Source organism: Talaromyces rugulosus, chromosome I, assembly GCF_013368755.1.
Source record: "Talaromyces rugulosus chromosome I, complete sequence".
Classification (NCBI taxonomy): Eukaryota; Fungi; Ascomycota; class Eurotiomycetes; order Eurotiales; family Trichocomaceae; genus Talaromyces; species Talaromyces rugulosus.
Window position 1 is genome coordinate 4,293,867 of NC_049561.1, and position 16,844 is coordinate 4,310,710.

General features: G+C 49.5%; 7 protein-coding genes across 7 annotated transcripts; 3 read left to right on the plus strand and 4 right to left on the minus strand.

Moving 5' to 3' along the window:
* Positions 1-13: 13 nt before the first annotated feature.
* Positions 14-1,761, plus strand: TRUGW13939_01441 (uncharacterized protein; the record flags this gene model as incomplete). Its single annotated transcript, XM_035484641.1, has 2 exons — positions 14-123; positions 183-1,761. 2 exons carry the CDS (start codon positions 14-16, stop codon positions 1,759-1,761), a joined length of 1,689 nt encoding a protein of 562 aa, XP_035340534.1.
* Positions 1,762-1,866: 105 nt separating this feature from the next.
* On the minus strand, positions 1,867-3,933 carry TRUGW13939_01442 (uncharacterized protein; the record flags this gene model as incomplete). The annotated part of the gene is made up of 4 exons (XM_035484642.1): positions 1,867-2,844; positions 2,901-3,092; positions 3,147-3,681; positions 3,863-3,933. 4 exons carry the CDS (start codon positions 3,931-3,933, stop codon positions 1,867-1,869), a joined length of 1,776 nt encoding a protein of 591 aa, XP_035340535.1.
* Positions 3,934-4,548: 615 nt separating this feature from the next.
* On the plus strand, positions 4,549-6,379 carry TRUGW13939_01443 (uncharacterized protein; the record flags this gene model as incomplete). Its single annotated transcript, XM_035484643.1, has 7 exons — positions 4,549-4,870; positions 4,930-5,507; positions 5,566-5,655; positions 5,719-5,775; positions 5,829-5,922; positions 5,976-6,119; positions 6,171-6,379. The coding sequence occupies 7 exons, from the start codon at positions 4,549-4,551 to the stop codon at positions 6,377-6,379; spliced, it is 1,494 nt and encodes a 497-aa protein (XP_035340536.1).
* Positions 6,380-6,578: 199 nt separating this feature from the next.
* TRUGW13939_01444 (uncharacterized protein) lies at positions 6,579-8,172 on the minus strand (the record flags this gene model as incomplete). Its single annotated transcript, XM_035484644.1, has 3 exons — positions 6,579-7,546; positions 7,608-7,926; positions 7,984-8,172. The coding sequence occupies 3 exons, from the start codon at positions 8,170-8,172 to the stop codon at positions 6,579-6,581; spliced, it is 1,476 nt and encodes a 491-aa protein (XP_035340537.1).
* Positions 8,173-9,199: 1,027 nt separating this feature from the next.
* TRUGW13939_01445 (uncharacterized protein) lies at positions 9,200-10,707 on the minus strand (the record flags this gene model as incomplete). Its single annotated transcript, XM_035484645.1, has 6 exons — positions 9,200-9,574; positions 9,627-10,034; positions 10,103-10,320; positions 10,389-10,394; positions 10,451-10,518; positions 10,595-10,707. The coding sequence occupies 6 exons, from the start codon at positions 10,705-10,707 to the stop codon at positions 9,200-9,202; spliced, it is 1,188 nt and encodes a 395-aa protein (XP_035340538.1).
* Positions 10,708-12,055: 1,348 nt separating this feature from the next.
* TRUGW13939_01446 (uncharacterized protein) lies at positions 12,056-13,391 on the plus strand (the record flags this gene model as incomplete). The annotated part of the gene is made up of 3 exons (XM_035484646.1): positions 12,056-12,189; positions 12,297-12,613; positions 12,697-13,391. The coding sequence occupies 3 exons, from the start codon at positions 12,056-12,058 to the stop codon at positions 13,389-13,391; spliced, it is 1,146 nt and encodes a 381-aa protein (XP_035340539.1).
* Positions 13,392-13,688: 297 nt separating this feature from the next.
* On the minus strand, positions 13,689-16,751 carry TRUGW13939_01447 (uncharacterized protein; the record flags this gene model as incomplete). The annotated part of the gene is made up of 6 exons (XM_035484647.1): positions 13,689-14,653; positions 14,710-15,148; positions 15,198-15,541; positions 15,593-15,734; positions 15,796-16,379; positions 16,454-16,751. 6 exons carry the CDS (start codon positions 16,749-16,751, stop codon positions 13,689-13,691), a joined length of 2,772 nt encoding a protein of 923 aa, XP_035340540.1.
* Between the last annotated feature and the right edge of the window lie 93 nt (positions 16,752-16,844).

Consider the following 16,844-nt stretch of genomic DNA (forward strand, 5'->3'; position numbering starts at 1 on the left):
TAACACCGCGACGATGAGGACATTCTGGCCTGCGATCGCGGCGCTGCTGGGCGCACAAGGGGTTACCGCGCAAACAACAACAACGGCCATTCCGCGCTGGTGTGGAAAGCCGTATGAGAGCGGGTGCGTTGCGAAAAAAAAAATCTCTATAATGGTCGCACTCATTAATCGATTAATCGCAGATCTCCCAACATTAACCCAGGAGGCCAGCTGGAGCCGCCCAAGCCCTCGTCGACTCCCTTGCTCTTCGTCCAGGTCGAGCCGCGACACAACATCTACGTCTCGTCCGAGAAGACTGCTACATTTATTGTCGACGCCGCGCTTTCGCAGTACCATGGCGAACCGTATCGCAATTCGACCCAGCAGCTGGGCGACCCAGACGTGCAGCCGTTCAACGATTTGTATTTCAACATCTTACTGGAGTCGACCGACCAGGTGCTGGTCACAAACAACGTCTCGGTCAACAGCACCGACAACCTGTTCGACTTCGATATCAGCACGCTGAAGCCGCAGCTGGATGCCTATGAGATTGTGCTTAGTGGCGCATCTGCTGATGGCAACCAGACATTTACTGCAACGACCAAATTGTTCTACCTCCCCGACAAGACGACCGGCAGTGTCACCAAGATCGACAACTTGAACGGCGGCTTGTTGTTTAGAAACAACGCGACAAACAACGAGTTCGTCCCGTTCATTGCATTTGGATTCTACACCAGCTATGGGGGATATCTCGAATTGAGTCTGGACAATGTGAAAAAGTACTACGACCTAGGCTACAGCGCCATCCACCCCGTGTCGTCGTACTCCCCCAACCTAACCGTCATCCTGGACTATTTCGATGAACTGAATCTGCCCTTCCAATACGACATGCGAGGGACCTATCAGAACCTGACCTCGGTCGAGGAAGAAGTTAACCTGGCCAAAGACTACAGCACGCTCTTAACCTGGTACACGGCCGACGAGCCTGATGGAAACCAAGACCCGTTCAATGCAACGTCTCTTGCGTATGATACCATTACCAAAATCGACAAATATCACCCTGTGGGCGTCGTTCTTAATTGCCAGAACTACTTCTTTGACGAATACTCCCAAGGCGCCGACTTCTTGATGGAAGATGCATACCCGATCGGAATTAATGCAACCTGGTCGAAGAAATGGGACACGCCATGCAACACGACATACGGAGACTGTGGTTGCGATAACTGTCTCGGTGAACTTCAAGATGTGTCCAACCGCATCGATGACCTCGCCCGGTATCAGGAATACTTGGGACAGTCGCCGAAGCCTATATGGGCCGTGCCGCAGTCCTTTGACGGCGAGCAATACTGGGACCGCAACCCTACGGAGGACGAAACATGGGTTATGAATCAGTTGAGTCTGAACCACGGGGCCAAGTCGATCATGATGTGGACCTTTCCCACCCTCGATCATCTAGCGACTGCAAATTCGCTGCAGTCCAAGGTCATTACCAAGTCGCCGGTGCTTGACTTGCTGACCGGCACACAACCGCAGGCCCTGTCGATACCAGGCCACCAGCTTCTCGATGTAGCTTATTGGATCGTGGGTAGCCAGGCCTTGGTCAGTGTCGTGAATCTGGCTTACGCCGAGACGTCATCGGAAATATCCATCCAGCTACCCTTTGATGCAGCTGCTATTTCGTCGACTCCATGGGGCTCTGTTGATTGGAAATTGTCTGGGAATGCCCTCGAGGTCCAGGGACTGAATGCAACTGCCACCAGTCTTGTGATCCTAGATCTGTAGACCCGTTTGAAACATGTAAATCATTCTTGTTGATTCAAATCAAACCATCCTCTGCTGCAAACCAAGCAAGTAGTAGCCTTAGTCCTTTGAGATGTATCAGTATTATCATGAAATGGAAGCAAATTCCGTGTCTACCAGGGCTGTGACCGCCGGAAATGGGAGATTCAGATGCATCTTCGTCTTTTCCATTTCTTGCCCAATCGTTAAGAAAATCTTCCGATTGGTGGTGTCGAATTTCGGGTAAGCATATGTTAGACGAACACTCTGGGGTACTTCTGTGGATGTCCCAATCGAATAGCCACCCTCTTGTCTCGTTTCTGTAACAATTGAAGTCAAAGACGAGACATCATCACGATAATCGAGGCCAAGCTTGACAGCAGCAGCTTCTTCTATCGCTATGACCTTCTCAGCTGCGATTGCCGTCACGTGGCTATTATAGACACCTTCCTGGCGACATGCTGAACGGAGAACATGAACAGCCTTGCGACGAATGATTGGATCACGGCAAAGAGTGGCAACATTGTAAAGTGGCCCAATAATGCAATTGTCTAGGGTGAAAGTCGGCTTGGGACCATTCTCATCTCGCATTTGCGGAATATGCGAGGAATCGGACGGAGACTCATTGTCTAATGTAACCTGGGCGACTGACGCAGACAGTGATAAGATCTCTGCAAATAAGGGATTGTATTCATCCCAATCAAAGGAGTCACTCCCTCCAGATTGACCATTCGCTAACAATAAAACGAGACCATATTGATGTATGCGCAAGATTTTCAAACCTACACGTTCTTTAGCTGTAAGGTACGTCCCGCGGGACTGCTCAAACAGATCTAGAGCTGCCCTCCATTTGTTAAAAACCGACGCATACTGCTGCGTTAGATAAGTGGACACGCCTTGTACCTGGTCCGGGGACGCTGATTTGATAGCCTTGGCGTATATAGTTGAACATAGTCGACTGTTGTGTTCGAGAAAGTCGCGCGCCTCTGCGAGAGAGTTAAATTTTTCTGGGACTTCTATTTGAATATTATACGGCTGATTCCTTTCGATGATCTCAAAAGTAGGGTGATCTGTGTCTACACGGGTCTACTAAGCGGTCAGTACTTTGCACTCAACAAGAAACGCTCTCTAGAGCGATTTACCAAAACAAATATTTGAATTTGAAGACGGGTGAACATTTTATGTAGAGTTTCCATTTCCAGCATGGTCACGGTAGACGGTTTCAGGGCAGGATGGCGATAAGTGCCAGAGCTAGGATCATGGCGTACTTCTCCCAGGATCCTCATGCCACTGCGAACATGATTGATAGCGGACACGTAATGGCCGGAGAGGGTCTGCCAAGTTGATCAGCGGGGTGGATTTTGAGTTATTCGTGCGGAGAGTTTTACCTCGAAGCAAACAAAAAGAATACACGAGATCAAGCACACATCCACGGTTATGTTGCTAGTCGTTTCCGTAGAAGTGTGTATATAAGTGTTGGGCAAAGATGGGGTTGAGGAGGCCAGAAGAGCTCTTATTGCGGCCACATATTCTTGTATAGCGAAATTATCTTGTCTACTCTGAAGGAGCCCCAAGGATGCAATTTCCTGGCGGCTCTCAAACTTCTCATGCAGCGCTCCTAGAGCGACCAAGGCGTGCCATACGGACTTTTCATGCTGGCTGACTTGCAAGACGAGGTGGTCCCAGAACTCTGAGCCACCATAGCCTGCTAGAGATGAGACCGTTCTCTCATAAAAGTATTGAAACGACCGGGTCTCTCGTTCGTCTTCTGAAAGTCCGAAAAGCGGGGGCCGACAGGATGGAAGTTGCAGGCGATTATATCCGAGACGAGACTGTAGACCTGTTTCCTCGTAGCCATCACACTTGCGTCCGGTCGAAGAGCATCTTAAACAGTTTGGCCTGGCTTCGTCGCATTTGATCCGTCTTTCTGTACGAACGGAGGGATATATATCAGCGGGGTTCAAGGCTATGGGTTACGGCTGTAATCCTCACTCCTAGACTCTCAAAAGCTCGATTAGTCTCATGACATATTCAACAATACCACCACATAAGGGTGTAAATAATGCGCACCGCATTGAGTCGCTACAGGTGCAGAAAGACTTACTTGCATGTCAAACAGCCCGACTTAGTCTTGGCCCGGTAGGAACGGCGCTCAGCGTCAGAATTCCAGCGCATGACGCGAGGGCTGCAACACACTTATCTGTTCTAGTTGAGTTTGGTTTGAAATAAAAACAGACGGCAAGTTACTCTGTATCAGCAAGTCTTCTCGAGGTTATCGACGGAGACCTGTGACCGACACGCTAGTTCAAAAACGGACTAGGGGAAATTCCCGCCAAGAAATCACTCCTCCTCGCTTGACTGGTTGAGCCATTCTTACAATAGTTAATCAGCAAGTGCTCTCATCACCCATCTGCACCTGGCTGACCGGGATAAAGGAATCCTAACTGCGCACCTCGGCATGAGTCTATGACCTTTGACCGGCCATCGGACTTCTCCCGACCCAATCGGCATTCAGGCTCTCCCCGGAAATTCCCCGCCTCCCACGCTGCGTGGGGGTGCGGAGGAGATGCTGCTTCATGTTATCAACGATTTGAATTAGTTTACGGACGATTGTCCTCCCAGGCGGGGTGATGTGGCTCTTTATGCGGGTCGAACCACACTGAAGTCCTGGCAGCGAGGGCTATAAACAGGAGCCTTTGTCCGTGCTTCCCCCGTCTTCCCTTTCTACCTGGTGTCACAACGACTTATAAATCGGCCAGACAGCCAATTAAGCTCTTGTCCGGGTACACTATGGCGGACAGAAAAAGCGTGGACTCGCAGCAAGAAGTTGTCGAAGATGTAGACATCACCTTGAAAGGCCTGCCACTCTCCGCGGAGTCGGCCATGCCCCCGGCCCTTGCTGCTCTCAGCGATGAGGAGTATGCTCGGGTTGGCAGGAGTGCCGTATGGAAGCTCGATCTGCGCGTGATGCCCGCGGTTTCGATCATGTACATTTTGAATTATCTGGATCGCCAGAACATTGCCAGCGCGAAGTTAGCAAATATCGTGGAAGATCTACACATGACCAGTGTCCAATTCCAAACCTGCGTCAGTCTGCTATTTGTTGGATACAGTACGTTTCAATCATTGGCTCTAGTGATACTGTCACGTGTTAATATTGTTCCTTCATAGTTTTGATGCAAGTCCCCTCGAACATGATCGCCAGCAAGACCAAGTATCCCGGGATCTATCTTTGTGCAGCAATGGCCGTCTGGGGTATTATCTCCGCCTGTACCGCCGCAGTTCAGAGTTTTTCCGGTCTGGTAGCAGCTCGTTTCTTCCTCGGATTTGTCGAAGCTGCTTTCCTACCTGGTGTTGTGTATTATATTTCGCTCTTCTACAACCGACAGCAAATCACCTTGCGCACAGCTATCTTCTACTCGGGCTCTCAAATTGGCAATGCCTTTGGACCTTTGTTGGCAATAGGGATCTTGGAAATGGACGGCATGCAAGGAATCAGTGGATGGCGGTGGCTATTTATCATCGAGGGCGTGGCCACCGTTTTCTTTGCAATCGTATTTGCCGTGATAATGCCGAGTTCTCTGCAGGGAATCGGAGGAACGAGTGAACTGGAAAGCGAATATCTGCGGTACAACTATGCCAAAGATATTGGACAACAGGACCACAGAGAGGAAGCAAGTGCCTGGGCTGGCGCGAAACTTGCCGTCCAAGACCCCAAGACATGGCTGCTTATGGCAACTTTGTGGGCGGTTAGTCTTTGATCTTCCATCTAATACCTTTTCTAAACGTGCTAATCAAGCTTTACAGACATATGTGTCCGCAGCAGTGGTGAATTGGTTCCCATCGGTTGTTGCTACGCTCGGGTATGATCGAAATACAACTTATGGTCTTACTGCTGTAAGTTTCTAGTGGACTTGGTGCATTTGATATATGAGAAAAAAATATTAACATTCTTGTTAGCCACCTTATATCCTTTGTTGCTTCGTCATGCTCCTCAATGGATTCCACTCCGACAAGGTATATGAGTTTGAACCCAACTTCTTTCCATATTTACTAACACTTGTTCTCAGAAACAAGAGCGGTTCCTGCATGTAGCCGTCCCACTGGCAGTGGCTGTGGTTGCCAACATTGTCGCCGTTTCTTCTCTCAACACCGGTGCTCGATGTACGTAACTATCTACCTTGAAATCACGCAGATTATTAACATTGCCCTCCCAGACTTTGCCATGATGCTCATGCCCGGTTCGTGTTATTCAGCCACCGCTGTGATCCTCTCCTGGATCACAGGGTCCATCTCGCAACCCGCCACGAAGCGTGCGGCAGCTATTGCTCTTATCAACGCCGTGTGTAATACTCCAAACAGTATGCATTCTTGCCTCTCATTTTACATCATCTGCTAACCCTCTTCACAAGTCTGGACATCGTACATTTACTTTGGCGCGCCGCGCTATCTTGCCGCTTTCATCCTCAACATGGCAATGGCCGGGCTGGCCATTTTATTTGCGGCAATGACATACATGTATCTTCGACGACAGAACGCTAAGTTGGATCGCGGCGAGGATCTTGGAAAGAACGGCCCTACTCCCGTCCAGCAAGCAGCTGGCTTCAGATATCTTGCATAATCTGTTGAATCTCACTCCATATGGAGTAAATGGACGTACTTAATATAGTGTCCAGGTTCTTGATCATCATGGCACGACTTATAGAATTAGACTATCTCACAAGCTATTTCACTTTCAATGTTATATCATAACGACATTTGAATAGATATCTACCTGAACAATGGGGTTTTATACCGCAGCATTTCCCGTTACATTTCAGCTAAAGAAAACCAAATAGTTCCACCAAGATCGCCAAACACACAACAAATAGAATAGTGCATGGCTCCTTGCTCAGCATCCCACGTGAGACGACAGCACTTGATGCCGAACTCTCACTTGCAGTACTTGTAGCTGCCGAAGTACTTTTCTGGACCGAGCTAGGAGACGTTTCCACTGCAGATGTAGCTGTAGTCACAGAAGAACTCACCATAGTGGCGCCCGGAACTGTAGCTCCAATCTCAAGGACCGAACCACCACCACCATCACCGCTGCTGCTCGCATTAAAATTTGTGTTGGCTAATGATATTTCGTTGTTGTCCATGTCATAGACTACGTATGCGCTGCGCAGAAACGTGTCCCCCAACACTGAACTGTGCCCACTTGTAGGAACGATTCCGAGTGCACATCCTTGGGTACCATCTTTCATTGTTGCTCCGGGCCGTGTGCTAGTCATCATTTCCTTGATCCTCACGGATACCGATGCTGTAGAGAAAGTGAAATTTAAGCGAATATCCTCGTTTATCAGGCTGCACGGAATAAAACCGGGGTTTTGGGTAACGTAGGTGCCATTTAGATCCTGAAAGATACTGGCTACAATTGGCTCTGGTAGGACGGTCAAACTGGTACCAGAGTCCAAAACGGCCGGAGCTGGGAGCGATGTGTGTCCGTATGTCGCTTCGATACTCCCATTCACGCTGAGTGCAAGACCGCTCATATTAATACGGAACTGGGGGTTCTCTCCGGGTATTTGCAAGATTGAAACCGTCTGCAACTTTCCCACGTACTTTTCTGTGTCAACACCTCCGAAGAGAATCGAGCCTGTATCTGCGTCTAGATCGTCTAACCAGAGACTGTACGCGTTTGAGGTTATGAGTCCGTTGTCAACCATCGCCTGGGGTAGATTTGGGTAATTTCCCTGTTTTGATTTCCTGGTGGCTTCACTTCCGACATATCCAAGGCCAAGAACACCTTTTGGAACGGGTGGGAAAATATTAGCATGGCAACAGATACCCCAGCAGTACCAACTAACCTGTTGATGACGATGTATACGCCACGCCAAACTCAAAACCGGGGAGAGTCTTCCCCCCAATAGTTAAATTGTCCGAAACATAATCCCCTTGGGCTGAAGTCCCGTCAACGTATGCGAGTTCGAAACCCGAGTTCAAGTATTTGTATGTAGACGAAGAGTTGGCGTTGTATGTTCCGAGCTGATAGCAAATGCCAGGCTCTTGTGAACACAGGTCCGACGAATTCGTATTGCACCATGTGTCGCTACTTCCAGTGTCGACAATCAATCGAACTCGTTGCGGAGGGCTTCCGAGGGTCATATTGGTCAAGTACATAGTTCCCTAATGGATGAAGAAGTCAATATCGACATCAACACTAGTTTTTGTTAAATAACATACCGCATTCTGGAGCACCTGGGTTACTGTATCGTCTCTTTTTCTTTTTTGGTAGTTTCTCTTCACTGAATCCGGGGCTTGGTCATGTCGGACATCCAGCTTTACCACCGCTGGCGTATCACGTTTATAAAGTGATAGAGCATTTGTCGCTAGCAGTATCGCCAATAGGGCCGTAAAGTATGTCTGCTTCATTATATACCACGCCTTCTAGAGCTGGGTCTGTATTTGTAGAAATGAAGTGTACATGGCCGGCAAAGTGCTCAGCCTTGTGTACATGCGACATGCCGAGGACAAAGAAAACACCACCCATTCGAAATGGTTTGCATCTAATTGGCAGGCTAATGGCAAATCACATTTCTTTGTGTACTTTTTTCATAATAACTCAATCAAAACTGTTGCAGCTATGATAATTTTTGATTCAGCCTTGTTCTAGGCCCTGGCCTTGTTTCGGATGTCGTTACAGCTCATTGAACAAAAAGAATATACTCTCCATTCTCACAAGCAGGGTGCCAATGCGGCTGGATTCTTCGATATTAGTACATTGTAATGTTATCTTCTGTTCCGTCAAAAAGAGGTGCTCCCAACTTTCATGTTTCCCAATCTTTCTTCAACTGCGGCGGCGCCTGATTATCCTCGCTGAAAAGGGGCGTGAAATAGTTCACCTCGCACAACTGCGGGAAACGAGCTTCTCTGCCTTTCTGGAAACCTTCGTGCAACTAAGGCAGTCTAACGTTTTACATGACCACGTGGTTGTGTATAGATTGGCCTTCTTAATTGATTTTGGTGGCATATCAATTGGTCTTGGCGTGGCAGGAGTATCTGCGTAATCGGTCCAAAGAGATTAATTATCGGACCCCTTTTTTTGTTTTTTGATGATTGAATGTATTCAGGTACGTGTTAAAAGAATGCAACATTGGTTGGTACGACGCCACAATTGTTCATGCAGGTAGTGCTGCCAAGTGCGACGCAGACGATGATAGTCTGATAGAATTTAGCCCTGATCGGGGCATTCTGGGGTGTCATGATCAATTGATTGATAGAAAGAGAGGAATTTGAAATCAGAAAAACGTAAAATATATATAAGCCCTTTCGGTGCGTTAGCAAGAGACAAAAGTATAGAAAGATATTTGTTTTGATACAGTAATTCGCTAACGCCATTAAAATGCAAACATGTTGGTATCATCTAGAAAATAAACTTAACAAAAATAAAAGGATACCTTCAAGAGGTATCGTCTCCAGTAGTCGTGTAATAAATCCAGCTTTTCAATTGATCGATCCTTTCGGGCGCGTAATTCACAGCCAGCACTGCAGTGATCACAAGGACGATCGCGAAGACAGACATGATGAGTACTGCCACAGACCGCACTCGATTCTTCGCATGATAAGCGTTTATGACGCCTCCTGCCCGTGAGGCATATCCGACGACGCGATCATATCCGAGCATGTAATATACTAGCCCGAGAAGGGAGATGCCGTAACCGCCAGCCTGCATGGACGTGACGGGGCTGTGCCAGAGGATCATCGATGATATGACAATGAGGATGTCCTTGAGGATACCACAGAGACGCATCATTAAGGACGAAGTCCTGCTAATCTGCTGGCTTGTTAGTGATAGGATAACCATAAACGTGCGCTAGAAGACATACGAGAAAGACAACGGAAATGTTCAGTAGGAAGGCGACAGTGGCATTGGCGAGCAGAACCCCGACGCCGACATTCCAGATATCGTCGAGTTTCAACCTTGGAAGTTCCACTGCCATGGCGACGGCACCGTTCATGAGAGCGCAAACGGGAGCGAAATAGTACAGCGAGACCAAAGGGTCCATGTTGAATTCATCGGATGACAACAGACGCTGGACCATCACTAATCGAACTGCCTCGAAAACGATGCCGCCGATTTGGTAGAGAACGCCGATGAGGACAAAGTCGACTTCGCCGAAGCACGAAATCATAACACCGAGGACGATAATGCACACGTTGGCGAACTGTCTCAGGTTAACGGGCTCGAGGTGGAATGCCCACGAAAGCAGGAGGATGACGACGGGGGTAGTGGCCTATGATCAGCTCCATCAGTGTCTATGCCAACAGGACGGCGTGGGTGGGTGAAAGGGTATTATCTGACCTTGAGCATTTGAATAAACGGCACACTCAAGTAGAGATATGTGACGTTGCCGCAGATCAAGCTCAAACTAAAGAATACTCCAATAGGAACGATGGCGCGTAGGTACAAACGGCCGGTCATCTTGACCTTGCGACGACCGTCAAGAAGGCCGGTGAAGCGCGCCAAAATCTGGGTCATGATGGTCGCAAAGGTGAGATGCCATGTCGTCAGGAAAATAGCTAGATGAGTTGGTTAGACTGATAGAGAAAAGAAGAAGAAGCACCAGTCATGGTAGGAGGAAGCATACGGAAAGCTAGTGGCTGTTAGTGATGGCCTCTTATGAAAAGACGAGCGAGACATGGCACTTACAAAAGCTAGTATGGCCAAGAATTTGCTTGTTGAATAAGATCAAGCCGGAGCTAAGGGCTATCCAGGCGCTATATCAACTGGGGTCAGCGATACGTCCATTTGATGGTCGTCCATCTCATAGCCACCTAGAATTTCGGTACTGACAGGATGAAGAACACTGGATGTAGTAGGCCTGTTCGCTCCTCTGGCTGGGGCTTTTCGACCGTCGGCAGGGTCGGATCGAGCCTAGCAGACTCCTCTTCGTCCCTGGCAGTCATGGTGTGGACGGCCTCTTGCTCTCGCGGTTTCCTGTGTGGCCGGGGTGTTGTGTGAAGAAATCGCACGACCGAACAAGGGTGAAGTCTGGTCGAGATAATTATGAATCAATAATAAAATTCTCGATGACCGCAGCGTAACAAGCTTCAGCGCTAAAAGCCCACGGCCACTGCCCCGTAGTTGGCGCCTAACCAGCCACGATCGAACCCAAGACCCAGGTACGTACTTTTTATTATTTACAGTAGTACAGAGCACTAGTAAGTCAGAAAGGGGGGGTCTCAGAGCATGGTGAAGCTTCTGCGGCTGAGTCGTTGGCTGCCCACGAACGCCGACAGGGGCTGGCGAATAATGCTCGTCCGAAAGGCCCAGCACAAAGGCATGGTCAAATGCCTGACTAGTCCTGTCTCAGATCCATCCTGCTAGCAAAGCCAGAAGGGATGTCCAGTTCCGGCGGTGCCGTCGGAGAGAATAGTGGCAGTAAAATGCTGCAGCCTGCAGGCTGTTGGACTGTTGGAGGCAAGGCTAGGCTGGATCCGGGTAAGACTCAACAGTTTGGTGACAATGAGGAGGTTAGACAAGAGGCTGGATCACAAAGTGAGGTTGGTCGGCGTTGCGACTGCAGCACTAATCGGCGCTAGCCGTCTGCGGCGACAAAGTTTTTGCATGCGGCTAAATCAGGGTCACTAGGCCCGCTACGCACGCTGATTGGTCTGTTGCCTGCCGGATTCACCACTAACGGGGGCTAGTGTACCGCCAATTGGCCAGATGTGGTGCGCCTTTAAGATGCATTTGGATTAGCGCAGATGAATTGTCAGAAACGAGTAGCTGTGGAGCCCTGGACCCCACCGTATCCCATCCAATACGGCATAGCGTGCGGCTCTCTAATTGGCCTTGTTTTCTAAATGCGCCCACCAACCTCATCCTGCATCACCCATTGGCCAGCTTGCGCAACCATGTATTTTTAGTGCAGATAGCGTTTCCCAATCGGACACTAGCGCGGAAGGGCCGAAGGGGCCAATGTGGACCCGTCGGGCTGACTAACAGCCTCGCTTGGCTCTTGCCTGCGCGCAAGCAATTCGCCAGAGCCGCCGCTCCTTCCCTATCGCTAGATTAATCCCGCTGCGGCCTGCACTGCACCGGGCTCAGCCTCTTCTCACTCTCTCCTCAGCATTATCATTATTCAACTTCTACTACCTACGGCGGTACTAGCAGTGCCCTGACATTCGTTTCTTGCTGCCCTGCTATCATTTTTTTCTCTCTCGTTCTTGTTTCGCAACACCGCACTTCGCCCGCCACACACGGACTTTTTATCTGATATTCATCGCCGCCGCAAAGAATGCAGGAGCAATAATGAGCTCTGATCGCAAACACTTCCGCCAGCGCTGCACATGGCCCATCTCGGTCGCAGCCGTGACCGTCGTTTTCTTCGTGCTGTTTTATGCTTATGACAATAGGCCTTTCTCTGCCGATTCCAGTGTGATCGCGTAGGTCATCTCCCTCACCGGAGCCAAGCCAAAGCCGCAAGGGGCTTGCCGGTTACCATCCACGTGTTGGGAATTTGCCATTTTATACTAACAATCGGTCCTTGTAGGAGCTACTCGCACGTGGAACTGTCTTCCTCGAGTGAATCGAGTGAATCAAGGCTCTCAGATACCCAGCATCTCATCCCCCTGCTATACAAGCCATTCCTGCACTCCGTCGACGCCCCGAGATTCGTTAGCGACAATGGGGATACCTACGAGCTCCCAGAAAACCCGCCACGCTTCACCCAGTCGCTTGGCAAGAAGATCTTGCTGCTTGACGTCGACACTCGTCCTCTCGACGGAGAGGGTGGCATGTTGAGTGAATCCATCCAGTACGAGACGATGACTCCCCATACTGCCGGGATGCTGAACCACTATCTCTACGGTATGCCGATTTTATTTTTCACTTGTCTTGTTCTCTTCTTGATTTACTTGAACCCCCCGCATACTGACTGCTATCTACCACAGCTATGGTGCACGGCTACGACTACAAATTCGTCCGCTCACCCTCGTACACTGATCGTCACCAAACCTGGGTCAAAGTGCCTATGATCCGCGAAGCTCTCAAGACATACGACTACGTTGTCTTTGTCGACGCTGACGCTGTCTTCCCTCACACCCACCTTCCGCTTGAGTGGCTGTTCAATTACTGGAACATCACCGAGGAGACCCTTGTCGCCATGGCCCTGGACCCAAATGCCGACTTCAACAAGGACCAACGCGGCAATACCAACCTTAACACCGGCTTCATCATCGCCCAAGCCAGCCCGCGCACTACCGAAATGTTCAACGTCTGGGAGGACTGTGTCACCGACGACAAGTTTGACAAATGCTCCAAGTGGCGGTATGAATGGAGCCACGAACAGGCGGCATTCAGCAATTTCATGCGCTACGAATACCAGCGAGGCTCCGAAGTCATCGAACTATCCTGCACTGAGGCCAATGGGTACCCGCAGAAAGCTGCTGAAAGTGGCTGCCACGGCGAATTCGTGCGCCATTTCTGGCTTGGGAAGGAGTTTGCCGTCGATGCTCTGCGTGACACCGTATCGCGCTATATGGCTCTGCGGCTGCATGATACGTTTCACGAGAATATCAATGTTGCCATGGTAAACGCTACGAATACGACATTGCCGTTGAAGGCCGGTGAAGAAGTAGTAATCTGATGTTCGTTTCGCTTCATTTATGCGGTCGGCATTACTATTTTTTTTTTTTTTTTTAACTTGAACGTCTTTTTTTCACCCAGCGGAGTACGGCAGGCGGTTTATACATATTCTCCATTGTTTGGTTCTGATCTCTTCTTTTTCTTCTCGCCCACCACTGTACATATTGCATATTCAAATCTATATAGACTCCACGTCAATACGTGTATATCCAACTAATTCATTCAGTCAGAAGCCACACAGAATAATACAGATTTATCTCAGATGTCCCCAATTCTCTACCCGCAAAACAAGCCTTAACTAGCCAAGATGGACACTAAATCCCTCCGTCAATGGCTGATCAATGTCGATCGTCCGCCCCCGTTTTGGCCCGATGGGCTTTTGAGAATGTCCTTGGTCACCAACGGCTGCTATCGCAGCGCTCTCGCCCAAAACCCTCACCCGGACAATTCTCACATTAGTCTGGTACCCAAACCGACCTCGCACATGCAGTTTCTTTGTATGCGAGTCATACTCGAACGAAATCTCGCTCGTCTCGTCGACATCCTGGTGGAGACTCTCCCCGTCGTCGAGATACAAGCGGCCGCGAGCATCCCCGTTTGTCCCAGGGGCTACGATCAACTCGAAATCGAGCCTGCGCAGTTGTGTTGTTGTGTTTGCTCCGTCGATGCGCATTGGTACGATTGATCCGCCGCGGATGTGCACGAGGATTTCATGGTAGTCGACCCCCGTGCGAGTTACCCATTCGCCCTGTGTTACTGTATGTTTCTCGCCGGTGAAGAAGTCGTACCATGTATCTGCGGGGAGGTAGAATGTGACCGAGGTCGACTCGTCGTCTGTCACTGGTGAGACGAGTAGAGCTGATCCGTAGAAGAACTGGAGCTCAATGTCCAATGTGTTTGGGTCGGACGGATACAGGAAGAAAAGAGGCAGGATCGTTGTCGGTGTCCCATCGACAGTCTGGTAGTGGAATTCTGTGTAGAAATAGTCAAGCAGCTGGTAGCGAGTCTTGATCGCCGCTCGCGCCGCGTCAGCGACTGCCGGCCACAGGTAGAATTCCTGGAATGGCGCGGCGATGTCGGCATGGTTGCGGTAGAATGGATACCAAGCACCTAGGACGACCCAGCGGAGACAGAGCGTCTCCCATGTCTCGTAGTTGAAGCCGCAGACATCGGCGCCGATAGTAGGCATCTGGAAGATCGCGGCAAATTCCATGTTCTGACGAATCGAGATTCGGTAGTGGTCCCATGACGAGATATTGTCACCTATAAATAACAATCAGATATATTTACTTGAAAAAAAGAGACCTTTTTATGCATACCAGTCCAATGACCAGATCTTTTCCCATCTCCAGCAAACGTAGACCGCGAAATGATCATTGGCCGCTTGTTAGGACGACGTTCCAGCATAGCATTTCGCGTTGCCTCCATCATACTAGACGCAAACAAATTCTTGGTGTCATAAAACGCATAGCCCCCATACTGATATCTGTCAGTGAAGATTGTGTTACGGTAGATGACCCCGTCGACTGTCCCTAGAGAATATGGAGGGTGTAGCAGATCTCTATCTGGAAGACCTAGACGCTTGCCACTATCTGTCTCTCGCTTTCTCAATTCTTGTCTACCTGAAGGTTGGAAATCATTTGGAAAGTCCGGTAGCGGACGCCATGAGTCTCGCAGCGGAGGTGGTGCAGGCGGAACACCAGCTGATTTTGCCCACGCTATAGCGTCCTCGCAAGGATGCGGGCAAAAGTTGGCAGGCTACATAGTCAGTCTTTTTACATCCCACTACCAGGGGTGATGGACAAACCTCATTCATGTCAATCCACATGGCGTCAACATCTACGCCGGTCTGTTCGTCAAAGAAGGACAATAGCTGACCACTCCAGTACTCCTGAGCATTCGGATGGAACCAATCGACAAATGCAGTAGCACCCGACCACATCCCCGCCAGGAATACGGAGCCATCATTGTTTCGGAAATACGCTTCGCTCTCAATGAGTTTGTCGTACGAGGCTGGATCATCGACGGAGATCGGCGGGTCTACCATTACCACATAATGCTGGTCGTGCTCATGAAGATAATTGACCAGTTCACGGACCTTGTGCAGAGGGAATCTTTCGGGGTCAAGAGTCCACGTGCGACGAAGATTCACTGTTATGGTTAGCATAAACAAAAACTGCATTAATACTGGCCAGGTCTTACTATAATCAATATCAGACCAAACCGTCTCTACGGGAATATTGGCTTCGGAATAGTTTGTCACAACCTCTGCGACCATCATGACGTCGATATATCCATATTTGCACTGATGAAAGCCATACGTCCAGTATGCTTGCTCAGCAGGCTGTGTAACACATGATCATCAGAATATAGATTGGCTGATGTAACAGCTAGGATAGACTTACTGTACCAACCACCTCGGCATACTGCCTCCCCACATCAGCTGGGCTCGGCCCGGCCAGAAAGTAAAAATCGAGAACGCCGCCAATGACGTTGTATTCCAGGTACTGCTGACCCGTTTCCGTCTTGTCGATGAAGATGTCCATACCATTGCTACTAGCAAGGAACACGCCGTGAGCTTGGCCATCCCGCATTTCTATGTATATGGGGTGACTGCTGTAGAGATTTGCTTGTTTAGGCAGAAACGCGTCCCCGACATTGTATATGGTTCGTTTATAGTTATCAGTCTGTCGGCGGAATGAATCGACATCCTCTCCCAGGCCGTAGATGTTCGGGTCAGTCGGCATTGAGGTGCGAAGATGAACAAACTGAGCCTCAAAAATCAATGCCTCGCCAGATGTGTTGAAGAGCGTCTCATGAGTATCGCTGCGCTGCACAGCAAATGAAAATGGGTTTTCGGTGTACGAGAAAGTCAGCAATGAGAAGCTACTGCTGGTGTCATTGCTGCCTTCTGGAAAGGCTAGCACGTCCCGTGGGATTTGATACACGTCCTCTGCGGAATCGTAGATTTTGACATGTAGGCGACTGTCTGTGATCCATGGATTAATAAAGCTATTTCAGCTGTTGAATCAGCTGTTGAAAGAGACATGGGCTACTAATCACCAGTTTGATACTCGACCAATAACTTGAGGTCGGTAATATCTGGGCCGTAGACGTTGCACGGCTTAGCAAGCTGTAAAGTCGCGGTCAGCGACGTCGCCGTGCTTTCCACATGTTTCACAGCGTATCCAGCGCATCCAAGTGAGCTCGTAGAGCCAGCATTTGAGGCGGCAGACGATACAAGGCCGAAGATGCCGGCAACGGTACGCAGCGATGTCTGGCCCAAGATGTCGCGCGCAGACACCGCCCACCGGTCGACGACATCGACAAAGTCACCTAGATAGGAGGGCACTTGCGGCATAGTTGTATAGAAATAAAAGTCAACGAGATATCCATGAGCAGGTGAAGAAGAGGAGAGTTCAAGTTGCTGGTTGTCGTAAGATCGATCGGTCTT